Raw genomic sequence first — 16,705 nt, 5'->3', positions numbered from 1 at the left:
TAATGCATATTGGATTCAATTGGCGATGATACTGGAGGAGATTCTACATAACAGCTGCTTATATTTGGCAGCACTATAAACAATTTTATCTTTATCAACAGTAAATGGATGCTGGTTCTTTAAAGAAGAAAAAATTTGCTAATCCCTCTGTCTGAAAAAGAACATCTATGGTATGCTCCTATCTACAAATAAATAAACCTCCCAGGCAGAACCCAGGTCATCCACACATGCTAACATCTTTCATTATTGATCCTCAGGCACACAATGGATGTTCTACAGAGTTTTCCAGGCCCTTCTCCATCTTTAGGATAACTCAGGACACCACAATCACAATCAGACTTGGGGTAAATATGTTTATACTGCTGCTGTCAGTTTCCACTAAACAAATTACAACAGCATTACAGTCTGAATATTTTTGAAAAAGTCATAGGGGGAGACATCTTTGTTCCAAAAAGAAATAGTAGCTAAAGCAGGATGGAATAAAGGGTGCTTAGTTCAGAAAATTCTGGCTAATTCAGTGTTCTATGTAAAATTAAGTACATGTGTTCTCTGCCTACAAAAAAAATGTAGTAACTGGTTGTATATAAAAATATTCAATAAAGATTAAAAAAAAAGAATCACACTTCATGGTATTTCTGGTTCTAGGTCTTTGAGGAATCACTGCATTGTCTTCTACAATGGTTGAACTAATCTATATTCCTGTGAATAGTGTAAAAGTGTTGCTATCTCTCTGCAGCCCTGCTAGCATCTGTTGTTTCTTGACTTTTTAATAATCACCATTCTGACTGGTATGAGATTGTATCTCATTGTGGTTTTGATTTGCATTTTTCTAATGATCAGTGATGTTGAGCTTTTTTCATATGTTTGTTGGCTGCATAAATGTCTTCTTTTCAGAAGCATCTGTTCATGTCCTTTGCCCACTTTTTAATGGGGTTGTTTGTTTTTTCTTGTAAGTTTGTTTAAGTTCCTTGTAGATTCTGGATATTAGACCTTTGTCAGATGGATAGGTTGCAAAAATTTTCTCCCATTCTGTAGGTTGTCTGTTCACTCTGATGATAGTTTCTTTTGCTGTGCAGAAGCTCTTTAGTTTAATTAGATCCTATTTGTCAATTTTTGCATAGAAATACCATTTGACCCAGCAATCCCATTACGGGGTATATACCCAAAGGAATATAAATCATTCTATTATAATATAAAGATATATGCACATGTATGTTCAGTGCTGTCCTATTCACAATAGCAAAGGCATGGAATCAACCCAAATGCTCATCAGTGATCGACTGGATAAAGAAAATGTGGTACATATATACCACTATGTATATGCTATGCAGCCATAAAAAGGAATAAGATCATGTCCTTTACAGGGACATGAATGGAGCTGGAAGTCATTATCCTCAGGAAGCTAACACAGGAACAGAAAACCAAACACTCTGTGTTCTCAATCATAAGTGGAAGCTGAACAATGAGAACACATGGACACAGGGAGGCGAACAACACACACTGGGGCCTGTCGGGGTGGGGGAGTGGGAAGAGGGAGAGCATCAGGAAAAATAGCTAATGCATGCTGGGCTTAATACTTAGGTGATGGGTTGATAGGTGCAGCAAACCTCCCTGGCACACATTTATCTATGTAACAAACCTGCACATCCTGCACAGGTAACCCAGAACTTAAAGTAAAATAAAATAAAATTTTAAAAAATGAAAAAAAAATCATACTTCACGTGTAATTGCAGGCTATTCTGTTCATAAATTGGCCACTTGAGTTGGGTTGATACTTAAAAAGCAATGTTCGATTTAAATGTCCAAAACCCTGTCCTCCTCCAGGTCTGAGATCTATTTTTCTCTACGTCTACTAGGTCCAAATTAACTTAGCTGCAATATATGTCTAGAATCCTATGGGATTGTAGAGTTCTTTTGAACTCTCTTAACAATAGTTGAATTCTTATAATAATTGCTAACTTAAGCTGAGCACTTACATTGTGCATGTTGGCATTCTTCAAGCATTTTTTATGGATTAAATCATTTAATCCTCATAACACACAGCAGTTGAAGAACATGTCCAAGGTCCCATGGTTAGTAAGTGGCAGGACTTTTAGCCACTAGGCTGCAATGCCCAGTAGATCAATTCTAGTATGCCAGATGTTGTCAGCACTCACTTTATAGGAGACAGAGCAAAATTTTACAGCAAAGTGGCAAGATTGAGACAGCAATCATACTGGCCTCTGAGAGAAGGTATTTTTGAGAATGTCATTTCGTAACAGATGACACTTGGTGATACTTTGTTTCCACATTCTTATGAACAGAGCCTACGAACACTGAAAGTTGTTAGGAGTTGTTTGCTACTGCAGCATAATCCAGCCCATTCTGACTGATGCAGTCATGTTTACCAAAATGCTTATTTTAGAGATGAAGAAACTGAGGCCCTGAGGGATTAAGAAGCTTTATCAAAAACCTCAGTTACCTAGGGTGAGAACCAGGGATCAGGACCCTGCTTCACTGTAAAATATTCCAAAGAACAACCAAAATAATAAAAATAATTTCTGGAGTGAGATGCACACATGCTCCCAATAAAATTTCATTTATTTATGATTGTGCCTGTGTTCAGAGGCATACATCATGAAACTACTACTCAAAAAGTTCTGTGGTGCTTTTCCCCTTTGAGAACAGATAAATGATACAATATTCTTCCCATATTTCATGAAAGTCACAATCATTCAGAAGCCTGTATGTGGTTATTAGAACGTTTGCCTTTGTTAAGCCTGCTTACATGTTTAGACAAGAATTTCAGGTATTAATTTTGATTTCTGTATATCTAAAGTTTGATTCATATGACTGATTAAGTCATCTAAGAAAACCAGCAAGCAGAAATCAAAGTAACCTTTAAAAAAAGTGACAAGGGACAGACATGGTTACACTGCTAAGTTCCCTAAAACAATTTAGTGAAAAAAAGAGATTATTATTTATAATTTGAAAATATCATCATCTGGGGGCCCTTTTCTCTTAGACATCATGTGATCCTCTTACATCTCCAGCTTCTGCAACTCCCTCTTGTGGATTTGTTTTCTCAGCTTGCAACACTCATTTTCTTCACATCCCTACTTTACCTCACCTAGCCACATGTTTCTATATAGCTACCATCCAGTCTTCCTCCTTCTTCCCTTTCTCATTCATAGTTCTTGAAGTTGCTACTCAATCATTTTCACTTCCTTGTCTTCTAGTCACTTCCTCTACCAACTTTAATCCTTCCTCCTTTCCTTCCTTCCTGGCTTGCTTCCCTTGAAAAGTGTTTTATGAACACCAAGTATATGACAGGTACTATACTAGATATTTGGGATTCATTGTGAGATAAGACAGACATGGTCTTTGCTGTCACAGGGTAACAGTCTAGTGAAGAGTATAAACAAATGCGAAGGGAATTGCCACACAGTGTGATAAATGTCCAGCATGTAGTTGAAACACATAAGAGTGGAATCAAGAGAGACTTGAGTGGTCAGGGAAACCTTCCTGGAGGAAGGTTATCTTGAGACTAAAGAATGTGGGAGGTTGGGAGAGCATGCTGGAAAAGAAAAAAAAAGTTAAGGCTCAAAGATATATAGAAAAAAGCATAGGTGATGTGTTGAAAGAGGCAGGCGGAAGTTCAGTATTGCTGAAGTGAAGAACCCAACAGGTGCGCAGAAAAGAGGCACACTAAGAAGGGCTAGCTCATGCAATCTCCTAAGTCAGGTTAAAAAGTATGAAGCATTAGGATCTGATTTGTGTTCTAGAACATTTAGTGTAGAGTGTACTGAAGGTAGCCCGGTGTGAATTCAGGAAGATTAGGAGGGTTTTGGCTGCAGTACCAGAGAAAGGTGCTGGTGTGAATGATGAATGGTAAGGGGGATAGAGATATTAATATGTTGAGGAATTTGAGGGATATATATGAGATAGTGACTTATGCCTATAATCCCAGCACTTTGTGGGGCTGAGACAAGAGGATTACTTGTGCCCAGGAGTTGCAGACCAGCCTGGGTAACATAGGAAGACCTTGTCTCTAGCTGGGCATGGTGGCACACTCCTGTGGTTCCAGCTATTGGAGAGGCTGAGGTAGGGGGTTGGCGAATCGCTTGAGCCCGGGAGGTCAAGGCTGCAGTGATCACACCACTGCACATACACTGCACTCCAGCCTGGGCAACACAGCTGAGACACAGGAAGGAAGGGAGAGAGGGAGGGAGGCAGGCAATAAAAGTAAAAAGGTTAAAGAGAGAGAGAGAGAGAGAGAATAAGTAGAACTTGGCAATTGAGTAGGTCAGTGGTTCTCAGGCAGACTGATTTTGGTCTCCAGGGTGCATTTAGCAATGTTTGGAGACATTTTGGGTAGAAGCCAGGGATGCTGCTAAACATCCTACAATGTGCAAGAAAGCCCCCACAACAAATAATTATCTGGCCCAAAATGTCAATAGTGCTTCCACTGAGAAGCCCTGGGGTAAGGATAACTAGACTACAGTCATGTGTTGCTTAATGATGGGGATGTGTTCTGAGAAATATATCATTAAGCAATTTCATTGTCATGTGAACATCATACAGTGTACTCACACAAGCCTAGAAAGTAGCGCGTACTGCACATCTAGGCTGTATCATATAACCTATTGCTCCTAAGCTACAAACCAGTACAGGATGTTACTGTATACTGAATACTGTAGACAATTGTAACACAATGGTAAGTGCTTGTGTATATAAACATAGAAAAGGTACAGTAAAAATATGATATTATAATCTTATGAAGTCACCATTGTATATGTAGTCTATTGTTGATCAAAATGTCATAATGTGGTACATGTCTGCATTTTATAATGAGGGTAAATCCAATAAATCATTATTCACTTAAATTGAAATCCCAGTGGTTAGGAGAAAGTAATAAACTTTTTAGTATTAGACTAGCAATTTTTAGAATGTTAAGAAACATCATAAGGTTTTTGTTATTGTTTGCACTGAATTAAAGCTAGTTTGACTGTTGCAGTTAATCAATGCCAGGCAGTGTATGTTACCATTCTCTCTGTCATTGGGTGTGACTGTTTAGTACTCCAAGTTCTGATACAATTATTAATCTAGCATCAGATCTGCTGCAGCATGTCTGGTTTCTTAAACCACTGGATAGAGAAGGACCACTTTTTATACCCCTTCGACAGAGAATTACATATAGCATTCAGTGTGGCATACAAGAATGGGACTGCGGTGAACACAGAGATGTTGGCCTTAGCTGCAGGGTGTACAGTCAGCAGATCCTGCAGCTGTCAGTTCTTAGGTCCTCCTCACCTGCAGAAAGCTGCATCTCCTAAGAGCAGACCTTTGAGCGTAGAGGGGGCACCCACCGCCAATGGCTGATTGAGGATGTGCATCAGGGCTGAATCATTTCATCTGGGATTGACTGAGAATTTGTTAGGTCTGCATTGCAGTTCGACCTCTCTGCCTAATCCTGCATCCTTCCCTTTCCTTCTACAAGTGTTGATCCTTACTGTATGCCCCGCATGCCAAACTTCATCCCACCTTCTGCTGGGACTTAGAATTTAGCTCACCACACTGTTCCATTTTTCCTTTCCTACCACAAGGATCAACAACCAAATTATAGGGCCCAGTGCAAAATGAAAATACTGGGCCCCTTGCTCAAAAAGCAGGGGAAAATGCGGTTAAATATACTAAAATAGAAAGCTTTTTCCTTTCTTCAGTGGTCTCTAAATTTTTCATGATGTTTAAATTTGCTATTTAATGTTATTCTAAGTAAAGAAAATTAGAGTGTGAAATAATTAGAATGAACTGACCACACATCTTTATGTTATGCAATGTCAGCTTTAAATGCAAATATGAGTCTTGAACTCATATGTGGAATCACTGAAGTCATACAACTCTTATTTTATAGCTCATACATACATACGTATTTCATTTCCCATCAGAACTGTAGAAACCCTGCACAAAACTAACTCAACTGTTTTTATTTGACTTCCTGAAACTTGCACATCCTATCGACATTCTCCTACCTTCAGCTTATTGATGAGTAAGGAAGGACTGAAAGGGAATGGAAATATGGGTTGGCTCATCTTTCCGTTTCCTTCTATGCCATCACCCTCAACATTAGTGGTTTGTTAATACAAGGAAGTGATACGAATGAAAAAGGATATGATAGAAATCCTTGGTCCTTTGTGATTCTTATAACACCACTGCCTTCTTTCTGCATTTGAAGCAGGTTTTGGTTCAAAAGGAAAGCATAGCCTCTTGGGGCTGGTAGACACTTCATTCCCTATCCCCAGGCCTGCTAAGCTATAGATGTAACACACTTACCTCATACTGGCTTTGAGTCCTAACTGAACTCTCTCCAATCGTGGGCCTAGCAGAACACTGTGCTTGTGGGACATCTCTAACACTATGTGTGAAGGGTGCATCACAGAACTGCAGAAACACATATTGCATGTATCTCCTCTGCTCACATGAAGTCTCCATTGCTCCATTGCACTGCACTTATGAAACACAAATTCAAATGTAAAATTATTAAGCTTGTAATCCCAGCACTTTGGGAGGCCGAGGTGGGCGGATCACCTGAGGTCAGGAGTTCGAGACCAGCCTGACTAATATGATGAAACCCTGTCTCTACTAAAAATACAAAAATTAGCCGGGCGTGGTGGCGGGCGCCTGTAATCCCAGCTACTTGGGAGGCTGAGACAGGATAATTGCTTGAACCTGGGAGGCGGAGGTTGCAGTGACCCAAGATCGCCTCATTGCACTCCAGCCTGGACAACAGGAGTGAAACTCTGTTTCAAAAAAAAAAAAAAAGTTCAGTCAGTGACAGCCAAGCATTAAATCAAGTTTCGTGCTTCTAAGTGCCAGGCTCTATGTGACTGTGTAGGCTCCACTCCCATGAAGCTGGCCCTGCCTAACATGGCAGTCTTGTTTATACCTGGTTCTCTCCCTTCTTCTTCAAGCTCTTCACCACCTACTTTCACACCCAGCAGCAACTGGGGAGGAGAGGGAGAGTGAACATAACAGGTTACTATGGATTGTTAAAGCACAATTAATTGGAACTTAGCTCCAAAGAGATTAATAACCTCTTATCTCATCCCCAAGCCACAGGCCTAATTTCTTCCCCTGTTATCTCTGGGCTATCAAAGCTTCCTGCCTGAATGAGGATGCCGTGCTAATCCACATAAGGCTCTTCCAAGTTGCACAGTGATGCAAACTATGCTTCTGGTTCACATGTCTTTCTCTAAGTAATTAACTATTTTTCAATATAAATATTTCTTTCCCTTTCTCTGCACATACACACATACACACACATATATACACATTTCTGGTTACATAAGAAATCATGTTTATTGTAAAGTAATTGAAAATGCTCTATAAAGATTAAAATAATTATTTCTAATCTCACCGTTTACATATAATGATTAGGTACCTTTTAGTGTATAAGCTTTCAGGAAATTTTCTTTTTTTATTATACTTTAAGTTCTAGGGTACATGTGCACAACATGCAGGTTTGTTACATATGTATGTATACATGTGCCATGTTGGTTTGCTACACCTATTAACTCATCATTTACATTAGATATTTCTCCTAATGCTATCCCTCCGCCATCCCCTGACCCCACGGCAGGCCCCAGTGTGTGATGTTCCCTGCCCTGTGTCCAAGTGTTCTCATTGTTCAAGTTCCACTTATGAGTGAGAACATGCAGTGTTTGGTTTTCTGTCCTTGCGATAGTTTGCTCAGAATGGATTCCAGCTTCATCCATGTCCCGACAAATGACATGAACTCATCCTTTTTTATGGCTGCATAGTATTCCATGGTGTATATGTGCCAAATTTTCTTAATCCAGTCTATCATTGATGGACATTTGGCTTGGTTCCAAGTCTTTCCTATTGTGAATAGTGCCACATTAAACATACATGTGCATGTGTCTTTATAGTAGCATCATTTATAATCCTTTGGGTATACACCCAGTAACAGGATCACTGGGTCAAATGGTATTTCTAGTTCAAGATCCTTGAGGAATCACCACACTGTCTTCAATACTTGAACTAGTTTACACTCCCACCAACAGTGTAAAAGCATTCCTATTTCTCCACATCCCCTCCAGCACCTGTTGTTTCCTGACTTTTTAATGATGGCCATTCTAACTGGTGTGAGATGGTATCTCATTGTGGTTTTGATTTGCATTTCTCTGATGGCCAGTGATGATGAGCATTTTTTCAAGTGTCTGTTGGCTGCATAAATGTCTTCTTTTGAGAAGTGCCTGTTCATATCCTTTGCCACCTTTTTGATGGGGTTGTTTGATTTTTTTCTTGTAAATTTGTTTAAGTTCTTTGTAGATTCTGGATATTAGCCCTTTGTCAGATGAGTGGATTGCAAAAATTTTCTCGCATTCTGCAGGTTGCCTGTTCACTCTGATGGTAGTTTCTTTTGCTGTGCAGAAGCTCTTTAATTTAATTAGATCCCATTTGTCTATTTTGGCGTTTGTTGCCATTGCTTTTGGTGTTTTAGTCATGAAGTCCTTGCCCATGCCTATGTCCTGAATGGTATTGCCTAGGTTTTCTTCTAGGATTTTTATGGTTTTAGGTCTAACATTTAAGTCTTTAATCTATCTTGAATTAATTTTTGTATAAGGTATAAGGAAGGGATCCAGTTTCAGCTTTCTACAGCTTTCTACTGGCTAGCCAGTTTTCCCAGTACCATTTATTAAATAGAGAATCCTTTCTCCATTTGTTATTTTTGTCAGGTTTGTTAAAGATCAGATGGTTGTAGATGTGTGGTGTCATTTCTGAGGCCTCTGTTCTGTTCCACTTGTCAATATCTCTGTTTTGGTACCAGTACCATGCTGTTTTGGTTACTGTAGCCTTGTAGTACAGTTTGAAGTCAGGTAGCGTGATGCCTCCAGCTTTGTTCTTTTGGGTTAGGATTGTCTTGGCAATGCAGGCAGTTTTTTGGTTCCATATGAACTTTAAAGTAGTTTTTTCCAATTCTGTGAAGAAAGTCATTGGTAGCTTGATGGAAATAGCATTGAATCTATAAATTACTTTGGGCAGTGTGGCCATTTTCAAGATATTGATTCTTTCTATCCATGAGCATGGAATGTTCTTCCATTTGTTTGTGTCCTCTTTTATTTCATTGAGCAGTGGTTTATAGTTTTCCCTGAAGAGGTCCTTCGCATCCCTTGTAAGTTGGATTCCTAGGTATTTTACTCTCTTTGTAGCAATTGTGAATGGGAGTTCACTCATGATTTGGCTCTCTGTTTGTCTGTTATTAGTGTATAGGAATGCTTGTGATTTTTGCACATTGATTTTGTATCCTGAGACTTTGCTGAAGTTGCTTATCAGCTTAAGGAGCTTTTGGGCTGAGATGATGGGGGGTTTTCTAAATACACAATCATGTCATCTGCAAATAGGGACAGTTTGACTTCCTCTTTTCCTAATTGAATAACGTTTATTTCTTTCTCTTGCCTGATTGCCCTGGCGAGAACTTCCAACACTATGTTGAATAGGAGTGGTGAGAGAGGGCATCCCTGTCTTGTGCCAGTTTTCAAAGGGAATGCTTCCAGTTTTTGCCCATTCAGAATATTGGCTGTGGGTTTATCATAAATAGCTCTTATTATTTTGAGATACGTTCCATCAATACCTAGTTTATTGAGAGTTTTTAGCATGAAGGGTTGTTGAATTTTGTCAAAGGCCTTTTCTGCATCTATTGAGATAATCATGTGGTTTTTGTCTTGGGTTCTGTTTATGTAGTAGATTATATTTATTGATTTGTGTATGTAGAACCAGCCTTGCATCCCAGAGATGAAGCCAACTTGATCTTGGTGGATAAGTTTTTTGATGGATTCAGTTTGCCAGTATTTTATTGAGGATTTTTGCATCAATGTTCATCAGGGATATTGGTCTAAAATTCCCGTTTTGTGTGTGTGTGTTTCTGCCAGACTTTGATATCAGAATGATGCTCAGCTCATAAAATGAGTTAGGAGGGATTCCCTGTTATCTCCTGATTGGAATAGTTTCAGAAGGAATGGTACCAGCTCCTCTTTGCACCTCTGATAGAATTCGGCTGTGAATCCGTCTGGTCCTGGACTTTTTTTGGTTGGTAGGCTATTAATTATTGCCTCAATTTCAGAGCCTGTTACTGATCTATTCAGGGATTCAACTTCATCCTGGTTTAGTCTGGGGAGTATGTGTCCAAGAATTTATCCATTTCTTCTAGATTTTCTAGTTTATTTGCGTAGAGGTGTTTATAGTATTCTCTGATGGTAGTTTGTGTTTCTGTGGGATTGGTGGTGATTCCCCCTTTGTCATTTTTTTATCGCATCTATTTGATTCTTCTCTCTTTTCTTCTTTATTAGTCTTGCTAGCAGTCTATCTATTTGTTGCCCTTTTCAAAAAACCAGCTCCTGAATTCATTGATTTTTTGGAAGGGGTTTTCTTGTCTCTGTCTCCTTCAGTTCTGCTCTGATTTTAGTTATTTCTTGCCTTCTGCTAGCTTTTGAATTTTTTTGCTCTTGCGTCTCTAGTTCTTTTAATTGTGATGTTATGGTGTCGATTTTAAATCTCTCCTGCTTTCTCTTATGGGCATTTAGTAGTATAAATTTCCCTCTACACACTGCTTTAAATGTGTCTCAGAGATTCTGGTATGTTCTGTCTTTGTTCTCATTGGTTTCAAAGAACATCTTTATTTCTGCCTTCATTTCGTTATTTACCCAGTAGTCATTCAGGAGCAGGTTGTTCAGTTTCCATGTAGTTGAGTGGTTTTGAGTGAGTTTCTTAATCCTGAGTTCTAATTTGATTGCACTGTGGTCTGAGAGACAGTTTATTATGATTTCTGTTCTTTTACATTTGCTAAGGAGTGGTTTACTTCCAACTATGTGGTGAATTTTGGAATAAGTGTGATGTGGTGCTGAGAAGAATGTATATTCTGTTGATTTGGGCTGGAGAGTTCTTTAGATGTCTATTAGGTCTGCTTGGTACAGAGCTGAGTTCAAGTCCTGAGTATCCTTGTTAACCTTCTGTCTCGTTGATCTGTCTCATATTGACAGTGGGGCGTTAGTCTCCCATTAATATTGTGTGGGAGTCTAAGTCTCTTTGTATGTCTCTAAGTCCTTGCTTTATGAATCTGGGTGCTCCTGTATTGAGTGCATATATATTTAGGATAGTTAGCTCTTCTTGTTGAATTGATCCCTTTACCATTATGTAATGGCCTTCTTTGTCTCTTTTGATCTTTGTTGGTTTTAAGTCTGTTTTATCAGAGACTAGGATTGCAACCCCTGCTTTTTTTTGCTTTCCATTTGCTTGGTAGATCTTCCTCCATCCCTTTATTTTGAGCCTATGTGTGTCTCGCACATGAGATGGGTTTCCTGAATACAGCACACTGATGGCTCTTGACTCTTTATCCAATTGGCTAGTCTGTGTCTTTTAATTGGGGCATTTAGCCCATTTACATTTAAGGTTAATATTGTTATATGTGAATTTGATCCTGTCATTACAATGTTAGCTGGTTATTTTGCCCATTAGTTGATGCAGTTTCTTCCTAGCATCGATGGTCTTTACAATTTGGCATGTTTTTGCCAAATTGTACCGATTGTTCCTTTCCCATGTTTAGTGCTTCCTTCAGGAGCTCTTGTAAGGTAAGCTTGGTGGTGACAAAATCTCTCAGCATTTGCTTGTCTGTGAAAGATTTTATTTCTCCTTCACTTATGAAGCTTAGTTTGGCAGGATATGAAATTCTGGGTTGAAAATTATTTTCTTTAAGAATGTTGAATATTGGCCCCCACTCTCTTCTGGCTTGCAGGGTTTCTGCCAAGAGATCTGCTGTTAGTCTGCTGGGCTTCCCTTTGTGGGTAACCCGACCTTTCTTTCTGGCTGCCCTTAACATTTTTTCCTTCATTTCAACCTTGGTGAATCTGACAATTATGTGTCTTGGGGTTGCTCTTCTCGAGGAGTATCTTTGTGGCATTCTCTGTATTTCCTGAATTTGAATGTTGGCCTGCCTCACTAGATTGGGGAAGTTCTCCTGGATAATATCCTGAAGAGTGTTTTCCAGCTTGGTTCCATTCTCCCTGTCAGTTTGAGGGACACCAATCAAATGTAGATTTGGTCTTTTCACATAGTCCCATATTTCTTGGAGGCTTCGTTCGTTTCTTTTTACTCCTTTTTCTCTAAACTTCTCTTCTCGTTTCATTTCATTAATTTGATCTTCAATCACTGATACCCTTTCTTCCACTTGATCAAATTGGCTACTGAAGCTTTTGTATGCATCACGTAGTTCTCATACCGTGGTTTTCAGCTCCATCAGGTCATTTAAGGTCTTCTCTATGCTGTTTATTGTAATTAGCCATTCGTCTAATCGTTTTTCAAGGTTTTTAGCTTCCTTGCGATGGGTTCGAGCATCCTCCTTTAGCTCGGAGAAGTTTGTTATTACCGACCTTCTGAAGCCTACTTCTGTCAACTCGTCAAAGTCATTCTCCATCCAGCTTTGTTCTGTTGCCGGCAAGGAGCTGTGATCCTTTGGAGGAGAAGTGGTGCTCTGGTTTTTAGAATTTTCAGCTTTTCTGCTCTGGTTTCTCCTCATCTTTGTGGTTTTATCTACCTTTGGTCAAATGTTAGTGACCTACAGATGGGGTTTTGGTGTGGATGTCCTTTTTGTTGATGTTGATGCTGTTCCTTTCTGTTTGTTAGTTTTCCTTCTAACAGTCAGGTCCCTCAGCTGTAGGTCTGTTGGAGTTTGCTGGAGGTCCACTCCAGACCCTGTTTGCCTGGTATCACCAGCAGAGGCTGCAGAACAGCAAATATTGCAGAACAGCAAATATTGCTGCCTGATCCTTCCTCTGGAAGCTTTGTCTGAGAGGGGCACCGGGCTGTATGAGGTGTCACTTGGCCCCTACTGGGAGGTGTCTCCCAGTTAGGCTACATGGAGGTCAGGGACCCACTTGAGGAGGCAGTCTGTCCATTCTCAGAGCTCAAACACTGTGATGGGAGAACCACTGCTCTCTTCAGAGCTGTCAGACAGGGACATGTAAGTCTGCAGAAGTTTCTGCTCCCTTTTGTTCAGCTATGCCTTGCCCCCGAGTTGGAGTCTGGTTGAGCTGTGGTGGGCTCCACCCAGTTTGAGCTTCCTGGCCACTTTGTTTACCTACTCAAGCCTCATTAATGGCAGATGCCCCTCCCCCAGCCAGACTGCCGCCTCACAGTTTGATCTCGGACTGCTGCGCTAGCAGTGAGCAAGGCTCCGTGGGCGTAGGACCTGTTGAGCTAAGCACAGGATGTAATCTCCCGGTGTGTCGTTTGCTAAGACCATTGGAAAAGCACAGTATTTAGGTGGCAGTGTCCCAATTTTCCCAGTACAGTATCTCACAGATTCCCTTGGCTAGGAAAGGGAAATCCCCTGACCCCTTGCGCTTCCTGGGTGAGGCAATGCCCCACCCTGCTTTGGCTCACCCTCCATGGGCTGCACCCACTGTCCAACGAGTCCCAGTTAGATGAACCAGGTACCTCAGTTGGAAATGCAGAAATCACCCGTCTTCTGCATCAATCACACTGGGAGCTGCAGACCAGAGCTGTTCCTATTTGGCCATCCAGGAAATTTTCTATTTATATAAACTGTTTATACAAAAATAAGTTCTTACTATATGAACTGTTTGGTAACTAACTTATTTTTTACTTAACATTAAATTGCAAATTTATTTCCAAATCAATATATACAGATCAACATCATCATTTTTAAGACTTACTATTTTATTTTATTGATATGCCATAATTTATTTAGCCAGTCCTTTATTGATGAACAGTTACATTGGTTATGATATTTGGCTATTCTCCAGAATATATCCTCTTATATGTCTATTATTATTATATCCCTCAGAATATATCCTTTTATATACATATATATATAATTTTATAGACTAGTTCTCCAGAATATATCCTTTTATCTATCTATCTATCATCAATATCACCTGATTATTTCCTTTATATAAATCCTAGAGGTGACATTGCTGGTGATATATAATTCTTTATTGTCAAATCTTAATTTGTATAATAACCTCTCAGAAGAAGTTAGCAAAATACAAAAATAAATAAGAATCCAAGTTCCTGACCTGCTTTTGTTTCCATAAAACCTTCCTTAGAGCAGTGGTTTTCACATCTACTTGGCTTTAGTAGCCCCTGTGGTGGTTGAACACTTGTTCTTCTTGTTATCCAGCATGGCCCAAATGGTCAGCTTCCGATTTCCCACTTATTATGGTCTAGCAATTAAAACCCTTGGAGACAGGAGCAGCTAATTGAACCAAACATTTTAAGTTCTGGCTCAAATGTATGCTCATTCATTTTTTGTATAAAATGCCTGCATTGTATTTTTCAGATGTATCTCAATTTTTTTTGTGGAGTTCCAGACATACTTCACTCAGGATTATGCGCAAACGGCATGGATCCATTCCATTGTAGATTGTGTGACCATGCTCTGTGGTGAGTATCACTTACTAGGATAGGGAATTACTGGCCACTCTTGAACTGTATATGACAATGACGTTCCACTGACTTTGATTACTAGTTTTGCTAAGTAGAAGGGCTACATTAAAAACTATCTAGGACTATATAATATAAAGAAAAGATCAATCCTATCTTCAGCCAAAGCCAACCAGACTTGCTCTTGTAATTAATGGTCTTGGCTGATGTCAGGTAGAACAGTTAGATAATACACTCAAAAGAACACATAAGATTTGGTTCTTCCATATAGAGATAGGATGCTGAGCATTCTAGAACCTGTCCTGATTTTGGAAGCAATTTACAGTATATGCTGGCTTCTCTCTTCCAAATGGTATGGCCTTCTCATTCTCCAGTTATGTAAATAGTTATTGATAGTACCATGAGCCATTTTTATATAGTCATAAGTGCCAACAGTGTTGTATCACATCTCAAGTCTTGGATTGCATTCTGTTCCTTCCCCGAGGGCTTGACATTTGGCTCATGGGTTTCATCTTTTTTATGTATAAATCTTCATGCTTAGAGAAGTATTGGGGAAGGATAGGATTATGTCATCATGAGATAAACATATTCATTATGGGTGTAATTTCATTCAGGAAACTCCGGAAGTGTTATATAAGGTATGTAGGGTGTTCTAGAAATGTATAGAATTAACATTCCATCTGTGTAGTAGAGGACAACAAACCTGGCATTTGTTTAAAATAAATTTCAAACTCAAATTATGAAATTGATGCCTTAGAGAGTTTCTAAGATTAAATCAAATTGTTTGCAGTTTAGACCCACTTAATCCGTTCATTTCAATGAGTTCTGAGTATTTTAGGAAATTTTCATCTCTTCAAGCCATGTCTTAGTGGCAAAAGGGAAATAATACCTGTATTCAGTAACTCATAATAACCATTTTATTCCATTCTAGATACTGATTCATATTTCTTTTTGGAAAAAAAATGCATATACTCATGAATCAGTTAAATTGTACTGAAATATATAATATTTGTTTGGTTGGGAGGAAGTTGAGAGCAGTTCTAAGACTAAAAGCAGGTTTCATGAGAAGGCTAAATCAACTCAACTCTTTCAACTAGTAAGAAGGTCTTAAGGGATCAAAAAATCATATATTTGAGTTATAGAGCTTGTCTTTTTTTTTAAAACCACTTGATTTTCAGGGTCACATTATTAGTCACAGCGTTTGCATCAGCACACCAAAGAAGCCATGTTTGTTTTCTCAGAGGATAAAGGTGACTAATTTCCCTCATTTCTATCTTTTGGAGGATATTCATAATCCCCCAAATAGGAGGAAATGACCTTAGGTAACCAATATGGTCACAATGACTGTGTGAAGCTTTGAGTAGGGTTATGTCAGAAGCAATGTATTTAAATTCTATGCAAGACCAAGAGGCCTGTTGTACACAATTACCATATACCTACCTGCTCACCTTGTAACATAATATTAGAACATTAAAGTTCAGAGTATGGATGAGAGTCTGCAGAATCACATGTGGGACACCCACTGGGAACAGATCTGCTCTGTGATGAACAGAGAAGGTAACAGTTGAACTGACCCCTAATTTCAGTCTGATCGATACAAAAATGATCATACTCTTCAGACACCTAGAAAATCAGGTCTTCTGATCTTGCTACTAAGAGTTACTGATGTCAGCATGAATTTTTCCTTAGAAGGAAATTCACATGCCTTCCTCACCCATCACTCCTTCCATTAGTCTGAGAGACCCAAAGAGTAAAGGCATGAAATAACCTCACACTCGGGGTGTTAGGTGCTCTTGTTGGTGACCTTGGGCCATGCCACATACCCCTGAACTTCAGTTCCATTTTGGTCTCTGGTTTTACTTAATATTCTATGAGCCTTGAGGTCAACGTAATTCTGATACACTGGTAAGCCACAAATTGAGTGAGACCAACTAGAATGTCACCATGGGCATGAAGCATTTTTCTTAGATTTTCTGGGCTTTGATAGCTCAACCACAGGGTGTGCTGAAGCATGAAAACTGGGCCAGATTGTGGAATTTGTCTATGATCTCTCTCCCTGGTCTTTTACTGCATAACACTGCTGGTCACATGGTGTTATCCACTTTCTTTCTCCAGCAATTAACTGTCACCATTATTGCTAATGGTATATGATCAACATTATAGTAAGCATCCCTGTGCAAATGACATGTAATTTAGAGAAAGTTGATCCACTGTGTAAAAAACACCCTACCGTCCTGCCATTATG

General features: G+C 39.3%; 1 protein-coding gene across 1 annotated transcript in view; it reads left to right on the top strand.

Moving 5' to 3' along the window:
• SLC16A12 (solute carrier family 16 member 12) overlaps positions 1-16,705 on the top strand; it is a 123,886-nt gene that overhangs the window by 96,037 nt on the left and 11,144 nt on the right. Inside the window, exon 3 of the mRNA XM_054503511.1 lies at positions 14,357-14,460. Within this exon, the coding sequence (XP_054359486.1) occupies positions 14,357-14,460 (104 nt within the window). The remainder of the gene's footprint in view (positions 1-14,356; positions 14,461-16,705) is intronic.

This window comes from Pongo pygmaeus, chromosome 8 (genome assembly GCF_028885625.2).
Source record: "Pongo pygmaeus isolate AG05252 chromosome 8, NHGRI_mPonPyg2-v2.0_pri, whole genome shotgun sequence".
NCBI classification, from domain to species: domain Eukaryota; kingdom Metazoa; phylum Chordata; class Mammalia; order Primates; family Hominidae; genus Pongo; species Pongo pygmaeus.
The sequence above is the reverse complement of the archived record's forward strand: the minus strand, read 5'-3'. Positions and strand labels throughout refer to the sequence as shown.